Source organism: Octodon degus, unplaced genomic scaffold, assembly GCF_000260255.1.
Source record: "Octodon degus isolate 3935 unplaced genomic scaffold, OctDeg1.0 scaffold00141, whole genome shotgun sequence".
Classification (NCBI taxonomy): Eukaryota; Metazoa; Chordata; class Mammalia; order Rodentia; family Octodontidae; genus Octodon; species Octodon degus.
Genome location: NW_004524717.1, coordinates 5,487,805 through 5,505,599, shown reverse-complemented (window position 1 = coordinate 5,505,599; position 17,795 = coordinate 5,487,805). Strand labels below are relative to the sequence as shown.

Sequence of the window (17,795 nt, the reverse complement as noted above, 5' to 3'; positions counted from 1 at the left end):
GCACATGCCTGTAATTCCAGGCTGAGACAGGAAGATCACTGAGTCCAAGCTGCATAGTGATACTCTGTACCAAATAAATAAAAGACATAGTTTTTTAAAAAAATGAATTAGCTTTATTTCGTGTAGGACTGTTACCTTTCTAGTTTTGTAGATTCATTAATAGAATTATTTTTCAACAAGGTTTATGCAGTTGTATTCTTGTGAATTCAGAATGAGTGAGTTGCAGATTTGTTTGCCCTATAGTAAGTAGTTGTCATTTAGCTGATCAGGGTGAATAAGTCTGTAATCCCCAGGATGCTGGTAGACTGAGGCAGGAGAATTGTGAGTTTGAGCCTTTTCTGGGTGACGTAGTAAAGCCCTGTCTCAAAATAAAAATACATATAAATAAAAAGGAGCTGGGGGTGTAGCTCAGTGAGAATACTATGGCTTCAATCCTCAGTATGAACACACACACACATACACAAAGTGGTTGTCATGACTTCTTTAATGTCTATGAATGTCAGAGTTTCATAGATTTCCTAATTCCTACCATGACTTTTTTTTAAAATTTTTTAATGTATTTAGTACAGGATCTCACTACACAGATCAGACTTGTAGTGATCCTTCCTGTTTTTCAGCCTCCCAACTGGGATTACGGGCATGCCCAGTCTCAATCTCTGTCTCCGCACGCTGGCACAGAGGGTGGGTATCGAACCCGTGGGCCCTGCATTTGCCTAAGCAAATGCTTTAATCTGCTGAGTTATCTGGCCGGCCCTCCTACCATGGCTTCTTGACCTAGACTGTCTACTATATCTACCTTTTGGGTTTTCTCCATGTAGGTTGGGATATATTTATTTGACTTGACTAGGATTGTGTAAGGATTTACTTAGATTAATATATAGGCAATGGTTACCACCTGGCATGATGTAACCTTTCAAATATCAGCAACAGTAATCTTATATGATGACTTCTGATTCTTGTGGCCATCCTGTAAGTAGATGTTTTGCTGACGAGGATGCTAAAATTCATTGAAATTAAGTGACTTCAAAGTCCCTTGGTAGCCACTCACTAGCTATGATTTTTAAATCATCAAAGTAGTAGTACTTATCCATAGTTGCCTGCCTTAGTTTTTCAAAAGAACAGAAGTAGGGCCGGCCTGATAGCTCAATGGACTAAAGAGCCTGCTTAGGCAGAGCATAGCAGCCTGGGTTTGATCCCCTGTGTGCCTTGCCAGCCCTGCCCAAAGGGTCACTGAGACAATTAGGACTGGGCATGGTGAGGTACTCCTGTAATCTCAGCAATTTGGAGGCTGAAAACAGGAGAATCACCACGAATCTGATCTGTGTGGTGAGACCCTGAAGATCCTGTCCTAAATACAGGAAAAAAAACAACAACAAACCAAGTGTATTTTAAAAGAGGAAGAAAGCTTTAAAAAGATGTGTGTTAGTAGTGCTAGTGTTCTTCCAGCAAGCATTTAAATTCTTACTAAATGCTAGGCACTGAATGTTAGCAGTTAAACACAATCCTGACCTCTAGGACTTAACAGGCTGATGAAGAAATGAGCAGTCAATGCTCTGGTAGTATTGTGATGAAGTGGAGATACAGAACTATAAGAACACCAAAGATGAAGTGTTTCCTTGTCTATATTTATTTATGGCTGGTTGTAGAGTTAGGTTAGAGGAAGCTGTCCAGCCTATAGTCTTAAAAGAAAGAGCAGGAAAAAGAGAAGGGTCTTCTGAGCAGTGATAAGCCCTGGCCTTAGGGTTCTGTGCCAGGTGGGAAGAGTGTATTGCATGGATGGGAAGTAACACATATTTGTGGTATGATTTGAGTTTGAATCATGTGAAACTGTTAGATTTGACCACTTCAACAAAAGTAGCAAGTGAGGAAGGGACAGATAGAGGGAGATGAAACTAAAAAAAGGAAACAAGAACTAGGTCAAATTACCTTATTTTATCTGTTTACAAATGTGTATTGTGTAGGGTTTTCAAGCACATATTGTTTGTATGTTTGAAAAGATACACACCTAAGATAACTACATTTCTTTATATGTAGGTTTTACCTAAAAGAAAAATGTAAAATACAAAAAATGTAATTCAGCGATACCTTCTCAAAAGGGGGAGAGGAAAAAGGGTTAGGGATATCCTTCAGTGTGAGGACCCTGGGTTCAGTCCCCAGTACTGCAAAAACAAAACTGAAGAAAAAAGGCTGTGTGTGTACTAAGCATTTAGACCTGTTTTTTTTCTCGTTATTCCCTAAGCAATGCACCAGTTATTTATATCAGTTGTACTCTGATAGGCATTACAAATAATCTAAAGGTGATTTAATGGGTGGGTGTTATATATGAATACAAAAGTTATATATGAAAACTCCCATATTTGTAACATATCTGAGCATCTGTGGCTCTTGAGACTGGTTGGGAGTCCTGAAAACACTTTGTTTCTAATTGATAAAATGATACTACTTCAGTGATACTTGAGTGTCTGGAAATCACTGTCATTCTTACCTCCACCTGAAGCAGGGCCTAGATCCTGTACAGTAGGTACTTGGGAAATATTTCAGTGTTGCATATGCCTTAATCTTTTTAATCATATGAAACTTTCAATTTGGCTTGAAGTTTCACATTTTATATGGATACATTTACTGGCCTTCCAGTCCTCCCTATACTATATAGTTTCACTAAGGATAAGTGATTCTTTTTTTTTTGTTTTGTTTTTATGGTACTAGGGATCAAACTCAGAACCCTGCATTTGCAAGGAAGGCGCTAATGCACTGAGCTATATCTCCAGCCCTGCAGATGATTCCTTTTTTTTTTTTTTCCCTGCAGATGATTCTAACAAAAAATTTACTATTGTATTAGCAAGGTAATTGTACTGTGATAGGATCTCTTAAAGATCTTTTTTTTTTTTTCATTTTATGTATTGGGTACAGGCTCTCACTACGCAGCTTGGACTTGTAGTGATCCTTTTGTGTCAGCATCCCCAGCAATAGGATTTACAGGCATGTGCCACCATGCCCTGACCTAGTCGCTGGCTCAGCACGCCCTAGGGGCAGGGCTGTGGCCGGTGCGTGGGACTGGGAATCGAACCCTGGTCCTTGCACTTGCCAAAGCAGGTGCATAGTCTGCTGAGCTCTCTCTCTGACCCAGGCTTTCTTGAAGATCCAACAAAAATTTGTGCTTTGTTTTTTTGTGCTTTTTTTATATAAGATTTTATAGGTATATTTTAGATAAGCATAATTTTCACACTCATCATTGAGAATTTGTACCTGTACGTGATACAACTTTTTCCCCCATGAATGCTTTGGTTTTATGATAGATTAAAGTATCTTGAGCAGAAAGTAATATAGATCTGTTGAAAATGATTATAAGTGAATCGGAATGGCTCTAGTATTTTTTTCCCCTGGATGATTTCTTCAGAATTGCTGGCAAAGGTGTTGCAATCCCATCTGTTTTAACTGCTTCATGAAATGACTTTGTCTTTTCTTAAAAATAAGATTCTCTAGCACTCCAGAGGCTGAGGCAGGATGGCTGCAAGTTTAAGGCCAGCCTGAACTGAATTGCACAGCAAAACTCTGTCTCAAAAAGATAGGAAAAAAAGACAGAAAGATAGACAGTAAAATAAAATACAATGAAATAAAATAACTTTTTAAGGAAAACTCTAAATTTGGAGTCTTGTAAAGTGTTCCCAGGAAAGTAAGTAATAATATCTTTTTTTCTCAATAAACATTTCTGTAGGAAATGTGTTACCTAGGTAGATATGCTCACTGTTGCAATTTCCTTTCTGCTTTTCTTTTTTAAAATAACTGATCATAGACCTACTTTACTTTCTGCTGTTAATCCTCTGCTGTTAGTGACAAGGCTTGTCTTAATTTCATAGTACTTTCCTTGTTATAAAAACAGAAAACAAGAGCTGGGGAGATAGGTTGGCAGTATAAGGGCCTGCCTCGCATGCCCAAGGACCCAGGTTCAGTCCTAGGTACCATATGTGTGCTGTGCTTGCCCTGGAACTCTGGTGCACCATGCCTGCCATCAAAACCAGGCACGGTGGTGCATGCCTGTAATCCCAGTGCTGGGGAAGCTGAGACAGAAGGATCATTACAGGTCCAAGCTACATAGTAAGACTCTGTACCGAATGAATGAATGATTCTTTAAAAAGCCAGAATCCCAGAAAACCAAAAGTTTATCTTGTTCACTCATTCTCTGTTTTCCTCTCTTCCACATAATAAAGGATGATTGTTAAGTGTTACAGCAGAACTTAAAGAGTACACCAAGAACTAGGAAAGATTGTTTTCTTGCAATTTCATGGGAATGTTCAGAAAAACTGATTTTGAGGTAGGACTGTGTTAATGCCTTGTGTAAGTGGGACAAGGAGAAAGTGGGTTTATGATGTTTAGCCATAAGTTAGCCACCTATTAGTCCTATTTCTAAAAGCTAATTAATACTTGTATATTAAACATTTTTTCTTTTAGATTACATACAGTTTTTGGAACACTTACATAATGACATTTGAAATGTACATTGATAGATGGTTGGTGTAAGCAATATTTTTTAATTGGCCTTGGGAAGCAATCTCTAGGAACTGCTTGCATAGATCATCACTAAGAATTACTATTAAATATGTTATTTGTATTCTTTCGTGTCTTTTAAGTCATTTCTGTCCTAAACTTTTATTTTGATGGACTTAAATATTTTGGAGAGAAAATTGGAATTTTTTCACCATCTTTCTTGTTATCCTTCCTACAAAAATTTTACTATGCGAAATTCAGAATTCATGGGTTACAAAGAGTTGTATTTGTGAAATTTTTTAGTTTTTTTTTTTTTTTTAATATCAGTGTTGGGAATCAAACTCAGGACCTTATGCTTGCCAGGCAAGTGCTATACCGCTAAACTATATTCCCAGCCCCTGTGAAATTTTTTTGAATGGTTTAACCTCACTAAGGTTTAACTTCCCTAAGGTTAAATATGACATTTTCCTAGAAAATTCTTAAGTAACATAATGAATCTTTTTAAAGAAAAACACCATTCTTATTTTCTTATAGATGTACTTGAAGGATATAATGGAACAATATTTGCGTATGGACAAACATCCTCTGGGAAGACACACACAATGGAGGTAACATTTTATGATCTTTTGTTGGCTGTAGTTGCAATCTGGACAACACTTTCAATATTAGAGACAATATTCTACCATGGTTAAGCACCTGAATTCTCATACATGTAATGTAGCATGGTTGTTGAAACATAGTTACTGAGTTTGACTAGTAATGGAATAACCTGTATTTGAGATTATATATGATTTTTTCTTATTGGTTAGCATAACCACAAAATAATGAACATTTTAGAGTAAGGAAGATGATGTTTTTTTTTTTTTTCGGAACCGGGCATTGAACTCAGGCCCTTGCGCTTGCCAGGGAAGCACTTATTCCACTGAGCCATCTCCCGGCCCCTAATGAACATTTTAGAATAAAGTATTTTTGTCTTCCTGTTATATAGGAAACTTTGGGTTCTTATGTCTTGTGTGTTCTATTCAGGTGATTTTTTTTTTTTTTTTTCCTCCATTCCTCAGTCCATCCTCCCTTGAAATACCTACCACACTTCTCTGGTAAGAGTGTTGCACAATTATAAGTGCTGCTGTTAATAATAGATGTGGCCTGTTCTAACTTTGCTTCCAGAAAACAGCCACTGCTACAGGGATTTTATCGTTTATCTGAGGTTTCTGTATAGAATATGAACGTATTTTGGTGAAATGTGTACTGCTCATTTTTATTAAGAAATAGAGAATTAAAACATTACTAGTGTTTGTATGAAATTAATTAGATGTGCAAGGAACAATATACTTACATGGGAAAAAACTAAAACCTTTTCAGATGTGTTCATTTTACAAGCAAGGATAATATAAACCTAGTCATGAAGAGCTAAGATAAGTTGGTAAATAATGTAGTTGATGTACATTTTTAGGGGATAATGCTTGAATTGGGTTATTTTAGGTATTTGTAGAGATAATTCCACTGATAATAATAATATTAATTTCTGTCCTCTATTCATTTTTAGTTCATAATTTAGGATACAAGAAGTCTAGTTTTGTTTTTATTTTTTCTATATAGGGTAAACTTCATGATCCAGAAGGCATGGGAATTATCCCAAGAATTGTGCAAGATATTTTTAATTATATTTACTCCATGGATGAAAATTTGGAATTTCATATTAAGGTAAATTTGTTGGGGAAAGATTGTATTTTGTTTTATACTTAATCCTTTTCCTGAAATACAGTAATGCTGTTATTTTTCTGAATTTTTAAAAAATTATGGACACAGACACAGGGACCAGGGTTTGATCCCCAGTGTGGCATTGTGGCGTGTGCCTGTAATCCCAGTGCTTGGGAGGCTGAAAACAGGATCACTACAAGTTGAATCTGTGTAGTGAGACCCTATAGACCCTGTACAGAAAATAAGAAAATAAAAAATAAAATAAAAACATTTTATGGACAGCTGGCAATTGAAAGATCTTTTAGGGTTAGTAACCTTGATTGTTCATTACTATTAGACAACTTTAAATAAGTTACTGTAAAGCCCTAGCTTACAAATGATTTCTATTCTGGGAGAACTGTCCAGGTCAAGTGCATTTGTAAGTCCAAAAAAGTGAGTCATATGCACCTTGCTTCTGTAATGTGTTCGAATCTAGGTCCGTTCATATCTGTGAAAGGTCGCAACTTGAATGTGTTAAGTCAGAAACTTACTGTTTTGAAGTTTGTCCTTAGCTGCCTTCCCTATAAAAGTCTGGTATAAGAAAAACTATTACTGTTAAGTAATTCATTTTAGAATAAGATATAAAATGGAAATTGTTCATTGTAGACAGTTAAACAGTTTAGCTAATTTGTGTCTTCCCATTAAAATATGAACTATGCCTAATGTATCTGTGATTTTTTTTTTTTTTCTTAACAGTCTAGACCAATGGTGGCAAACCTATGGCATGCATGCTGCAGCAGACTATTTCTATCATTGAAGGCTCTAAAAGGTTCACCATCACTGGTCTAGATAGTACTTTGCCCTCAGACTTCATTAAATATTTAATGAGTAAGTGAACAAGCCATTTGATAATTTCAATGCGTTGATTTTCCTTTTGTGTTCTTTAGGTTTCATATTTTGAAATATATTTGGATAAGATAAGGGACCTATTAGATGGTAAGTTAATAAATCTTGCTCTTTGAAGATTTTGTTTTGTTTGAGTTCTCACTATGTAGCCCAGGCTAGCTGCAAATTTAGATGAGTCTTCCAAGTGATGGGATTACAGGCCTGTGTCACCACATCTGGCAGTGTTTAATCTTTTTTTCTTTTAAAATCTTTGATCTTTTTAGAATAGTATCTGTTGCCTTTTTAGTAGTAGACATGAGATTTTTTTTTAAAAAAATTTTTTTTATTTATCTATTTGGTACAGGTTCTTGCTTGTAGTGATCCTGACTTAGCCTCCCTAGAGCTGGGATTGCAGGCATGTGCCACCATGCCCAGTTTTAGGTGCCAGCACAGCATTCGGTACTGGGGATCGAACCCAGATTCTTGTGCTTGCCAGGCAGATGCTTAGAGCGCTGAGCTATCTCCCCAGCCCCAGGAGACCATATATATATATATATATATTTGACATAGATGGTAAAAAATAAGCTTTTCAATCTTTTGAAATCTTTGTTCTCTACCTTTATTGGTATTAGCAGTATACAATAGTTGATTTCATTTTATTGTATTGGTATATGTGGGCTAGCGAGATAGCTCAGTGGTCTAAAGCGCCAGCTTAGGCAAGCATGCAGGGACCTCGGTTCGATCCCCAGCACCACATGCCATGTCAGCCCTACCCCCAGGGTGGGCTGAGCTGACCATAAAAAAAAAAAAAAAAAAGGAAAAAAAAATTGTATTGGTATACGTATAGCATATTGAGTTTTAATTTTCGTTGTCCTTCCCATCTCTTGTTTCACTATCCCCTTCTTTATCTCTGATTTAAATTCTGCTTTACCTGTCAGCTCTTTTCTTTCCCTTCTTCCTTAGAGAAAACATGCCATATTTAACTTTGAGTCTGACTTATTTTGTTTAACATGACAGTCTCTAATTCCATCTACTTTCCTGAAAGTGGTATGATTTTGTTTGTTACGGCAGTAGAGTTTTCCACTATGCCTATACCACATATATCCATTTGTCTGTTGATGGGCATCTAGCCTGTTTCCACAGCTTAGCTTTATGACTGTGCCACAATGACTGGATGTGCAGGTATAACTATGTAGTACTATCATTCTTTAGAGAATATTCTCAAGAGTACTATTGCTGGATCAAATGGTATCTTTTAGTGCACTGGGAGTACTAAAATCTATGATTACTGCATACTGGTTTCTATAGTGGTTGTACTGCAGTGTGGAAGATTTCTTTCCTCTGTATCCTCACTAGCATTTTATTATTTTTGTATTTTTGATAGCCATCCTGGCTGGGATAAGAATGTAGTTTTGACTTATATTTATTTTCCTAGTGGCTAAAGATATAGAACTTTTTTTTTCTTAGCCATTTGCGTTTCTGTTGAGAAGTATCTATTCAGTTTGCCCATTTGTTGACTTTTTTGCTTTTAATATTTTTGAATTTTTTATATATTCTAATTTTTTATATATTCTAGTTACTGTTCCTTTGTTGGAAGAGTAAGTGGCAAAGGTTTTCTCTGTTGATTTTACTTTGCTGTAAGAAGCTTTTTTTTTTTTTAAATCTGAGACAGGATCTTGCTGTGTAGTTCAGGTTAGCTCTAAACTCACTGTAGCCCAGGCTAGCCTCAAACTCGCAGCAGTTTTCCTGCCTGAGCCTCCCGAGTGCTGGGATTACAGGCATGCACCACCAAGCTTGATTTGTAAGAAACTTGAATTTGACATCCCATTTGTTAATTCTTCTTGTTATTTACTGTGCTATTGGAGTTCCAAGCAGGAAGTTTGTGCCTGTGCCTTTTGCTTCAGATGTTTTCCCATAGGAGTTTGCCTATCTTTTGATACATATTATAACTTGTTTAAAGGATGTGTTTATAGCTACTTTAGAAGTGATAATTAGAGCATTGGAACATTAGAATTTAGAGAACCTAACTAAGCCCATATTCCAGTTAGATATATTGTCTTATGGCAAGCCAGTAAGTAATAGGATGATATATGTTGATGTTCTGACTTATAAAATATGGCCATGCATGGTGGCACACGCCTGCAATCCCAGCACCAGGCGGCTGAGGCAGTTGCATCACTGCAAATTTGAGACCAGCCTGTTCTATAAAGTGAGTTCAATGCCAGTCTGAATTGTATCGTGAAACCCTATCTCAAAAAGAAAAGAAATTGGAGTGTATCTAAAATTCTGTGTTGCTTCATTGGTTTCTGTTTAAATCTGTGTCTACAAGTTCTTGCTTTAATAACAGGTATTTTTGTATCTTTTAAAAGTTGAATATTTAGCTGCTAGGGGGAACTTGCCAATTATATTATTTTACAGCCAGTGTTATTAAGAGTTTAGAGTTTGCTCATATTACTTGTTTTTCTTTTTCAGTTTCAAAGACCAACCTTTCAGTTCATGAAGACAAAAACCGAGTTCCCTATGTTAAGGTACATATAAAATGTCAGAATGATTATTTGGTGGAAAGCTTTGTCATTTTTAAAAGAATATTTATAAACTTAAAAATAATTATTTCATAGGGGTGCACAGAACGTTTTGTGTGTAGTCCAGATGAAGTTATGGATACCATAGATGAAGGAAAATCTAACAGACATGTAGCAGTTACAAGTAAGTAGTGTATTAACATTACTTAGGATACCTATCAGTCTTATATCCTGGAGAAGATGACAGTAACTGGGTTTCCATATCTGACTAATTACAAGAATTTGCTTATTATGAAACAATGCTTTAGTGAAATTGTGAGGGAAAACCATGCTTATAATTGCTTATGTAATATCATTGCAGATATGAATGAACATAGCTCTAGAAGTCACAGTATATTTCTTATTAATGTAAAACAAGAAAACACACAAACAGAACAAAAGCTGAGTGGAAAACTTTATCTGGTTGATTTAGCTGGTAGTGAAAAGGTAAGTGTATATTTGGTAAATACTTAGGCATGTTTTAAACTTTTAAGTTGGGACTTAACAGTTTTGTTGTATCTTTTTTTGTATCTTAAAAACTTGGAAAATTTGATTTAGTAATTTGAGAATTAGAGAATTATAACTTGATACCAATGTTTTATGATTCTATAAATGGATTTATGTGTTCTGTATTACTGTCATTGACCATACTATTCAACAAATGGGTGCTTTTACTTCTGAGAGTAACTTGTTCAGCGAATGTCATAAATATCATTAATCCTTTTCTAATTTTTGGTATCTGCTTTACACATCCTGATGATTAAAACTATTAAGTACCTTAGTCTTTTCTCATTTGGCTGTGTAGTTGCTCTTCAGTACCCATGGGACGTTATCTTCACTATGCCTCCTTGCTCGAGTACTGCAATCTTTGGCTACTCAAGTCCCGTGGGTAAAATGGTGTGGTATCTGTATTTAACTTATGCTTATCCTCCTATATATTTTAAGTCATCTCTCAGTTATGTATTTACACCTAGCACAACATGAATGCTATATAAATAGATGTTTTATTTTCTTGTTTAGGGAATAATGGCAAGAAAGAAGCTTGTACATGTTTAGTACAGATGCAATCTTTTTCCTGAATATTTTCCATCCTCTATTGGATGAATCTATGGATATTGTCAGTTGTACTTATTTTTGAAAAAGTTTAAATGATTTAATATGAATCTCCATGACCATTATGGCTATTCTCCTCAGATAATTCCTTGTAATTAGAATGATGTCCCTCATTCTTTCTTTCTTGCTCTATTTTTTTTGGGGGGGTGGGGTGGGGGTGGGGGAGAGTCTCACTATTTAGACCAGCTTTGAAGTCAATGTGTAGTTCAAGGTAGTTTCAAACTTGTAGTGATCCTTCTGCCCCACCCTCTTGAGTGTTTGGACTATAGGCATGTACCACCACACTGAGCCCTTCTACTCAAAAGGCTTATACACATCTCTCATGATGAAACCATTCTGAGGAACATTTTTTTAGCCAGTATTTCTTATTCTAACGTATCTATAACGTAGGTGGACATTTTACATTTTTTCAAAGCATGTTTATTCATTTAGTTTTAAATTAGAATTAGCATTACACTTTAGCAAATTTTAGTTTTCTCCTTTTCAGTGTAACAAAGGATTAACCAATTAATGAACTACAAATTTCATGGAGGTTGGTTATTTTCAGGAGCAGGAACTAGACATAAGATTTGATATTTCTTTAGTCATATTTTTATTCAACTAGTTGCTTGACCAAGTTCTTGGTACAGTCATTCACGGAACATTAGTACCTTAGAGTGAATACTTGACCATAACACCATGAAGCTTTTGATGTTCTCTCCCTGGTGGTTATTTTGACCTCTACAAATTTCTTAGGAAATTCAAAGAAAATCACCTGAAACTTAATTTTGCATCTTTATTTGGAATCTTATGTATAGGTTAGTAAAACTGGAGCTGAAGGTGCTGTGCTGGATGAAGCCAAGAACATCAACAAGTCACTTTCTGCTCTTGGAAATGTCATTTCTGCTTTGGCTGAGGGTAGTGTGAGTATCCTGTCTTCGTTTTCTGTTTTATTAGAGATTGATTTAAATATAGTTATGTATATAGTGTGAGAGTAAGCAAAGGAGTTAAATCGTTTGTATACTGTAGTTGACATCTTCAGTTAAAATACGTGAAATAACCTTGTATTATTTATATTAGCTTATTTTATGATATAGAAGCTCATTGATTAACGTGTTTTCTGTTTGTATACGTAGACATATGTTCCATATCGAGATAGTAAAATGACAAGAATTCTTCAAGACTCACTTGGTGGTAACTGTAGAACCACTATTGTAATTTGCTGCTCTCCGTCATCATATAATGAGTCTGAAACAAAATCTACACTCTTATTTGGTCAAAGGTTTGTTTTCGAAATTTCTAAGTTTATTACATTTATGTTTCTATTTATTAAATTTATTGACATCAGATAGTTACTGTTCAAATCAGTTCATGTTATTAGTATGCTGGACAGTATTTTGAATTAGAAACACAAATAATACAGATTAGGTCTGTATTTTAGGCCACTTAGGCTTGAGGCAAGTTTTCATGCACAAACAAGTCAGATTTTTATTTTAATTAAATTTATGTAAGAAGCTTTATGTCAGATTTTGTTTTCATTAGTTTACTAATGAAAATAAAAATATAAAGTTTTGTTAAGTAAGTTAACAGGCTTGGCAAATACAGTAATCTGTGAATTGGTTAGAAAAATCAGTAGTGATGCCGTCTTTGACTTTTCTTAGTTCAGTATTGTATACAAATTGAAAAAATATGTCTTTTTTTTTTTTGTCTCTAGTGGGTTGTTGAAAAACTCATAGACTGGGGAAGCCAACTCATTTAGTTGGTTTATAAATCAAATTTAGTTGAGTTATGAGTAAACATACATTTATAGCTTTAAGTATACAGTCTAAGAATTACGTGATAACTAGATATCATTTTCCCTTCAATTACCTCTTAGAGCCAAAACAATTAAGAATACAGTTTGTGTCAATGTGGAGTTAACAGCAGAACAGTGGAAAAAGAAGTACGAAAAAGAGAAAGAAAAAAATAAGACCCTTCGGAACACCATTCAGTGGCTTGAGAACGAACTCAATCGGTGGCGTAACGGTAATAATTTTAGAATTTGGTGTCTTACATCTGTTGAATACAGATTTAGTTTTATTTTATAAACTTGAGGTTTTGATACGAAACATAAGTAAAATAAAGCATGACCAATTCAGTTTGTTTTTAAAGAATTTAGTATTTTTCAGATAAAGTCTTTTATATTGATTTTTTTATTTTATCTGAGAAAAGTTGAACAATGTCAATGCCAGTTAGGAAGTGAAAGCAGGAAGGGGTGCCCAGAAAGAGTGCAAACAACAAAAGGACAAGATTTAGTGACTGGATTTCAAAGACTGGCAGGAAGAATCAAAGATAGTTCCAGGTACTCAGATCCCTGGGACAGAACAGATGGGACAATTGATACAAGCTGCTAAAGTAGAGTAAGAGGAAGAAGCAAGATGGTGGAGCAGTCACCCTTTACAGAAATACAAATTTGAGTAACTATTCATACACAAAAGCATATTCACAAGACCTAAGAAACCAGTGCTCATCTCTAGCCCAGTGATAAGAAAAGACAATGCATAGGGTAGGACAGACAGTTTATTGCCCTTGTTACCCCTTCCCTTCCCTGATAAACTGCACTGCAGAGAAATAGTAAGCTAGCCTTTTCTTTAGGCCCCAACTCTCAGCCTGCTACAGGAAAACCCAGCACTGGGAAGGTTTCAGGGCACAAAGTGCACTCGATCTCTAGGCTTTGCAGCTCCAGGCCCTGGGGAACTTTGACAGCATATAGGACTCTAGAACCCCAAGAATTTGGCCTGCCCCAGCCCTGCCCCACCTCATTGCCCCACACCTTATAGCCATGCCTGGTAGCCTACTAGAATTTGTGTGTGGATTAACTTGTAGAAGGTCTTTCAAGTAGCAACTTCACATTTACAGGCATATGGCACAGGTGTAGGGATCAGGTACATTCAGGGAATAAAAGCAATTCCTGGAACCGAAAAATACAATGAACAAAGGGTTCTTGCTTTCCATGCATGAGGCCTGGGATTCAACCCCCAGTACTTTGAAAAAGAGGAGTAGGAACAAAATAAATAAATGTAATAGGGCACAAAAGAGCAGAACTAACCAATGCAAAAAAAGTAATCTGAACTTTAAGTATAGAGAGAACAATGAAATGGAATGAAACTGAAACTTATTTTAGCCATGTAGAGTTTTATTAACCATGTAATTGCCTGTTTTAGGGGAGACAGTGCCTGTTGATGAACAGTTTGACAAAGAGAAAGCCAATTTGGAAGCTTTCACAGTAGATAAGGATATTACTATTACCAATGACAAACCAGCAGCCACGATTGGAGTTACTGGAAGTTTCACTGATGCTGAAAGAAGGAAGTGTGAAGAAGAAATTGCTAAATTGTACAAGCAACTTGATGACAAGGTATGTGTTGTTTGTTTTATGTCTTTTTTTTAGAATATTATTGACAGATATTTTCGTTTTGCAATTTCAGTAGCAGGGTGTAGCTACATATATGTCCTTTGATTTCTTTTGGCACAAAATTCATATTAACAGAAAATACAAAATCACAAGTTTAGCTGTGTGCAAATTCTATAAAAGCATGTTTTTCTCCACCTTCTATGGGGGTGAGGTGTGTGGGGAGTGCTGGAGACAGTAGGTACTTTGCCCTAAGCTGTCTTCCCAGTCCTTTTTTATTTTATTTTGAGAGAGCCCTAACAAGTTGCCCAGGCTGGGCTTGAATTTAAAATCTTCTTGCCTCACCCTCCAGAGTAGAGATAATAGGTGTTACTCCAACGTGTCTGGCATTTCAGCCTGAGCTTTAAACAAATCTTCCTAAGTACAATTTGACATTAGGTTAATGGAGAGTACTAATAAAGTGATCAACTACTTGGAATCAGGGATCTGCAGGTTCCAATAAAAGAAGAGGTGGATGGAAAGAGTGGGGTAATAATTTTTAGTAATGTGGAGAATTGAAAAGTAAATTCTGAAAAATAGAGCAGTGATGAGTACATGAAAATGTTTTTAAGCTTATTTTGTGGTATATTTTAAGCAGAGAATGGCAGGTTTGAAGTGGCTGCACAAGTGTTTTCTATAATAACTTCATTCTTTTAGAATTTAAAGAATGAGGTATGGTTACACTGGGAAAAAATTAAAAATATGTTGAATGTTTCACTTTTTAAAAATTTTTAATTACAGGGGCCGGGGAGATGGCTCAGTGGAATAAGCGCTTCCCTGGCAAGTGCAAGGGCCTGAGTTTAATCCCTGGTTCCTCAAAACAAGAAAAAAAAAAATTTAATTACAGTAAAAGACACGTTGTCATTAATCCATCTCAGGTAACTGCCCCTTGCTTCAAGCACACTTAGCCCATTTTTAGCAGTATGTCTTTTCCTGCAAACATTCAAACATTATTTTTATCACCTGTTGTACCTATTTAGAGCCACTCACTGTAGCACAGACTTTGTAGCCCACCTGCTTAGGTTGATGTAGGAGAGTTACATAGCAAGTCCTTATCTTAAGAAATAATATTTAATGAGTGGATTTCAGAAATAAAAGCTTTTTTCCTTGTATGATATATTCCCATTATTGATCTTTGAAAGAAATCATTAATTCCAAAATTGTCTTTAAGATTAAAATAAGCCATGTTGAATTAGACAGACTTAGAATAGTTTGGTAAGAATAGTAATTTAAAATTTTGGGGCTGGAGAGATGTCTCAGTGGTCTAAAGCACCTACTTGAAACAAGCTTGGCAAAGCACAGGGACCGCGGTTCGATCCGCAGCACCAAATGCCAGCCAGACCCGCCCCCTGGTGGGCTGAGCTGGCCACACACACACACAATAAATAAATGTAATAAATAAAAAATAAAAAAAATAAAATAAAATAAAAAATAAAATTTTGTATTGGGGAAAAAAAATTGTTTTGGAAAACAGAACCAGGTTAGGAGCTACTTTGTTAACTGGATGCTTCTAAAATTACAGGATGAAGAAATTAACCAGCAGAGCCAACTAGTAGAGAAACTAAAGACACAAATGTTGGATCAGGAGGAGGTAAGTGTGTGTCATAATGTTTTCAGAAAAGCCTTGTAGTTTGTCATTTAAAGACAAAATAATTTACACAGCTCAATATACTAATGAGTATGATTTTAAATCATTGTGTATGTTCATGCTTCATTTTATGTACTCTACAGGGCCAATACTGTATGATCAGTCATTGGAGCAAAGATTGACTTTGACTTAAGCTTAAGGTCTTTTTGGTTTTTTATTTTTATTTTTTAAGTTTACATTTCCTCTAACCCAGAGAAATTGCTAAAAAACATTCTTTTCCAGTAACACACATCTCTTGGGTTCCTAAACTGTATTCTACTTGATGGCCTGAAGTATAGGGTTGCTTATCATCTTATATTTCCTCTCAGTGAAAAGTACTTGCACACAGATAGGAGGAAATACTTCTGTGAAACACAATTTTTATTTAACAAAAAACCTGGTTTCTGAGTCACACTGATTTTGTCTTTAATAATTGTAGACTTTTGGATAACAAAAAAGGAATGAGAATAAAATAAATTTTTATTCATTTACCATATCTGTCTATATCCAGACTGTTTATTTCCACCTTCTTTCATCTTAGTTCTTCTACATTTGTTTTTGTCTTCCTGTCTGCCTACATTGCTTTTTTTTTGTTTTTTCCTGTCTGCCTACTTTGGATCCTCATTTAATTTCATCCAAAACAGCAGGTAGATAATTGAACATGAGTTTTGTTTGAACTTCTCAGGGGATGAGAGAGTGGTTGTCCATCTTCAGTGGAAGAAATATACATACACCCTCAGTAAAGTTAATGCTAATGTGTTCATCCTTATCCTCCTTTCAATGACAGTGTTGTTCCTGTCTATGCATTATAAACCATCCAGCACTCCTGGCCCCCATTATGGGTTGTACCTTAGTAGACGAGAACTTACCTTCTATACACAAAGCCCTAGTTTGATTCCTAGCACTACCCTCCCAAGACCCCACTCATGCACATTTGCAGATGTCCCTCATGAGAAGCCACTGACCTGCTGATGGCAGTAGCCATCTGCTTAGTCTCTTGTCTGTCCTCCACTTAGATACATGCTGATGCGGGGTTTCTCTGAGGCATAACACTGATGCCCCTCTTGTCCAAAGAAAATCTAAACTTGTAAGCAAATTTTCTAAATATCTCATTTCTTATTTCTGCATATACTATTGATGAGTGTAGATTACCTTTTTCTTATATTGTCACATGACTGATAATTACCTATCCAAGCCAAGTTTTCTTTTAGTTCCTTCCAGAAATAGCCCTTTTCTTGTATTGCCAAACACTTTCTCTGTCCCATTTCTTTTCTTTTTTTTTTTTTTTTGACTCTTCATTGCATCTTGTACTGTACATCTATTTACGTGTCTTTTTTTTTTTTTTTTTCTAAATTCCTCAATAGCAAAGTCTTGATTTTATTTCTTCCTTGCCACAGTGGCTGCTGTCATGCATCCAACATAGTGAGCACTCAATAAATCTGTTGAATGAATATTTGCACACCTAGTAGTGTCCACACTTCATGTTCCTTATACCTGTTATCAAATGATGAAGGAAATAAGTTTTTCTTTTTAAACTTGTATATTGTTGGTGAAAATAGATGTTTTACTTTTTCTTAATAGCTTCTGGCATCTACTAGAAGGGATCAAGACAATATGCAAGCTGAGCTGAACCGCCTTCAAGCAGAAAATGATGCCTCTAAGGAAGAAGTAAAGGAAGTTTTACAGGCCTTAGAGGAACTTGCTGTCAATTATGATCAGAAGTCTCAGGAAGTTGAAGATAAAACTAAGGAATATGAATTACTTAGTGATGAATTAAATCAGAAATCGGTAGGATATAATTTGGTTTTCTTAATACTTCAATGCAAGTAATTTTAATTGAAAATTGTTTAAGTAACTTATTTCTATATAATCCTGGGATTGATAGCATCTATTCCCAAAGGACTTATGTCCCAACTGTAGTATCTCCTACATATGAAGTCTTAAGAGACACTTTTTGATATCTGAAAGATCTAAGTAACTTAAGTGGTGTGGTACTTTAAAAGATATTGACTTTTTTTTTTTTTTTTTTTTTTTT

The 17,795-nt window shown here is 35.6% G+C and overlaps 1 protein-coding gene across 1 annotated transcript in view; it reads left to right on the top strand.

The window, feature by feature from the left end:
- The window catches only part of Kif5b (kinesin family member 5B), a 54,766-nt gene that overhangs the window by 13,059 nt on the left and 23,912 nt on the right, over nucleotides 1-17,795 (top strand). Inside the window, exons 3-14 of the mRNA XM_004641760.2 lie at nucleotides 5,020-5,093; nucleotides 6,085-6,189; nucleotides 7,113-7,161; nucleotides 9,523-9,578; nucleotides 9,669-9,756; nucleotides 9,934-10,058; nucleotides 11,522-11,626; nucleotides 11,840-11,985; nucleotides 12,580-12,728; nucleotides 13,907-14,100; nucleotides 15,656-15,724; nucleotides 17,342-17,548. Coding sequence (XP_004641817.1) covers nucleotides 5,020-5,093; nucleotides 6,085-6,189; nucleotides 7,113-7,161; nucleotides 9,523-9,578; nucleotides 9,669-9,756; nucleotides 9,934-10,058; nucleotides 11,522-11,626; nucleotides 11,840-11,985; nucleotides 12,580-12,728; nucleotides 13,907-14,100; nucleotides 15,656-15,724; nucleotides 17,342-17,548 — 1,367 coding nt within the window. The remainder of the gene's footprint in view (nucleotides 1-5,019; nucleotides 5,094-6,084; nucleotides 6,190-7,112; nucleotides 7,162-9,522; nucleotides 9,579-9,668; nucleotides 9,757-9,933; nucleotides 10,059-11,521; nucleotides 11,627-11,839; nucleotides 11,986-12,579; nucleotides 12,729-13,906; nucleotides 14,101-15,655; nucleotides 15,725-17,341; nucleotides 17,549-17,795) is intronic.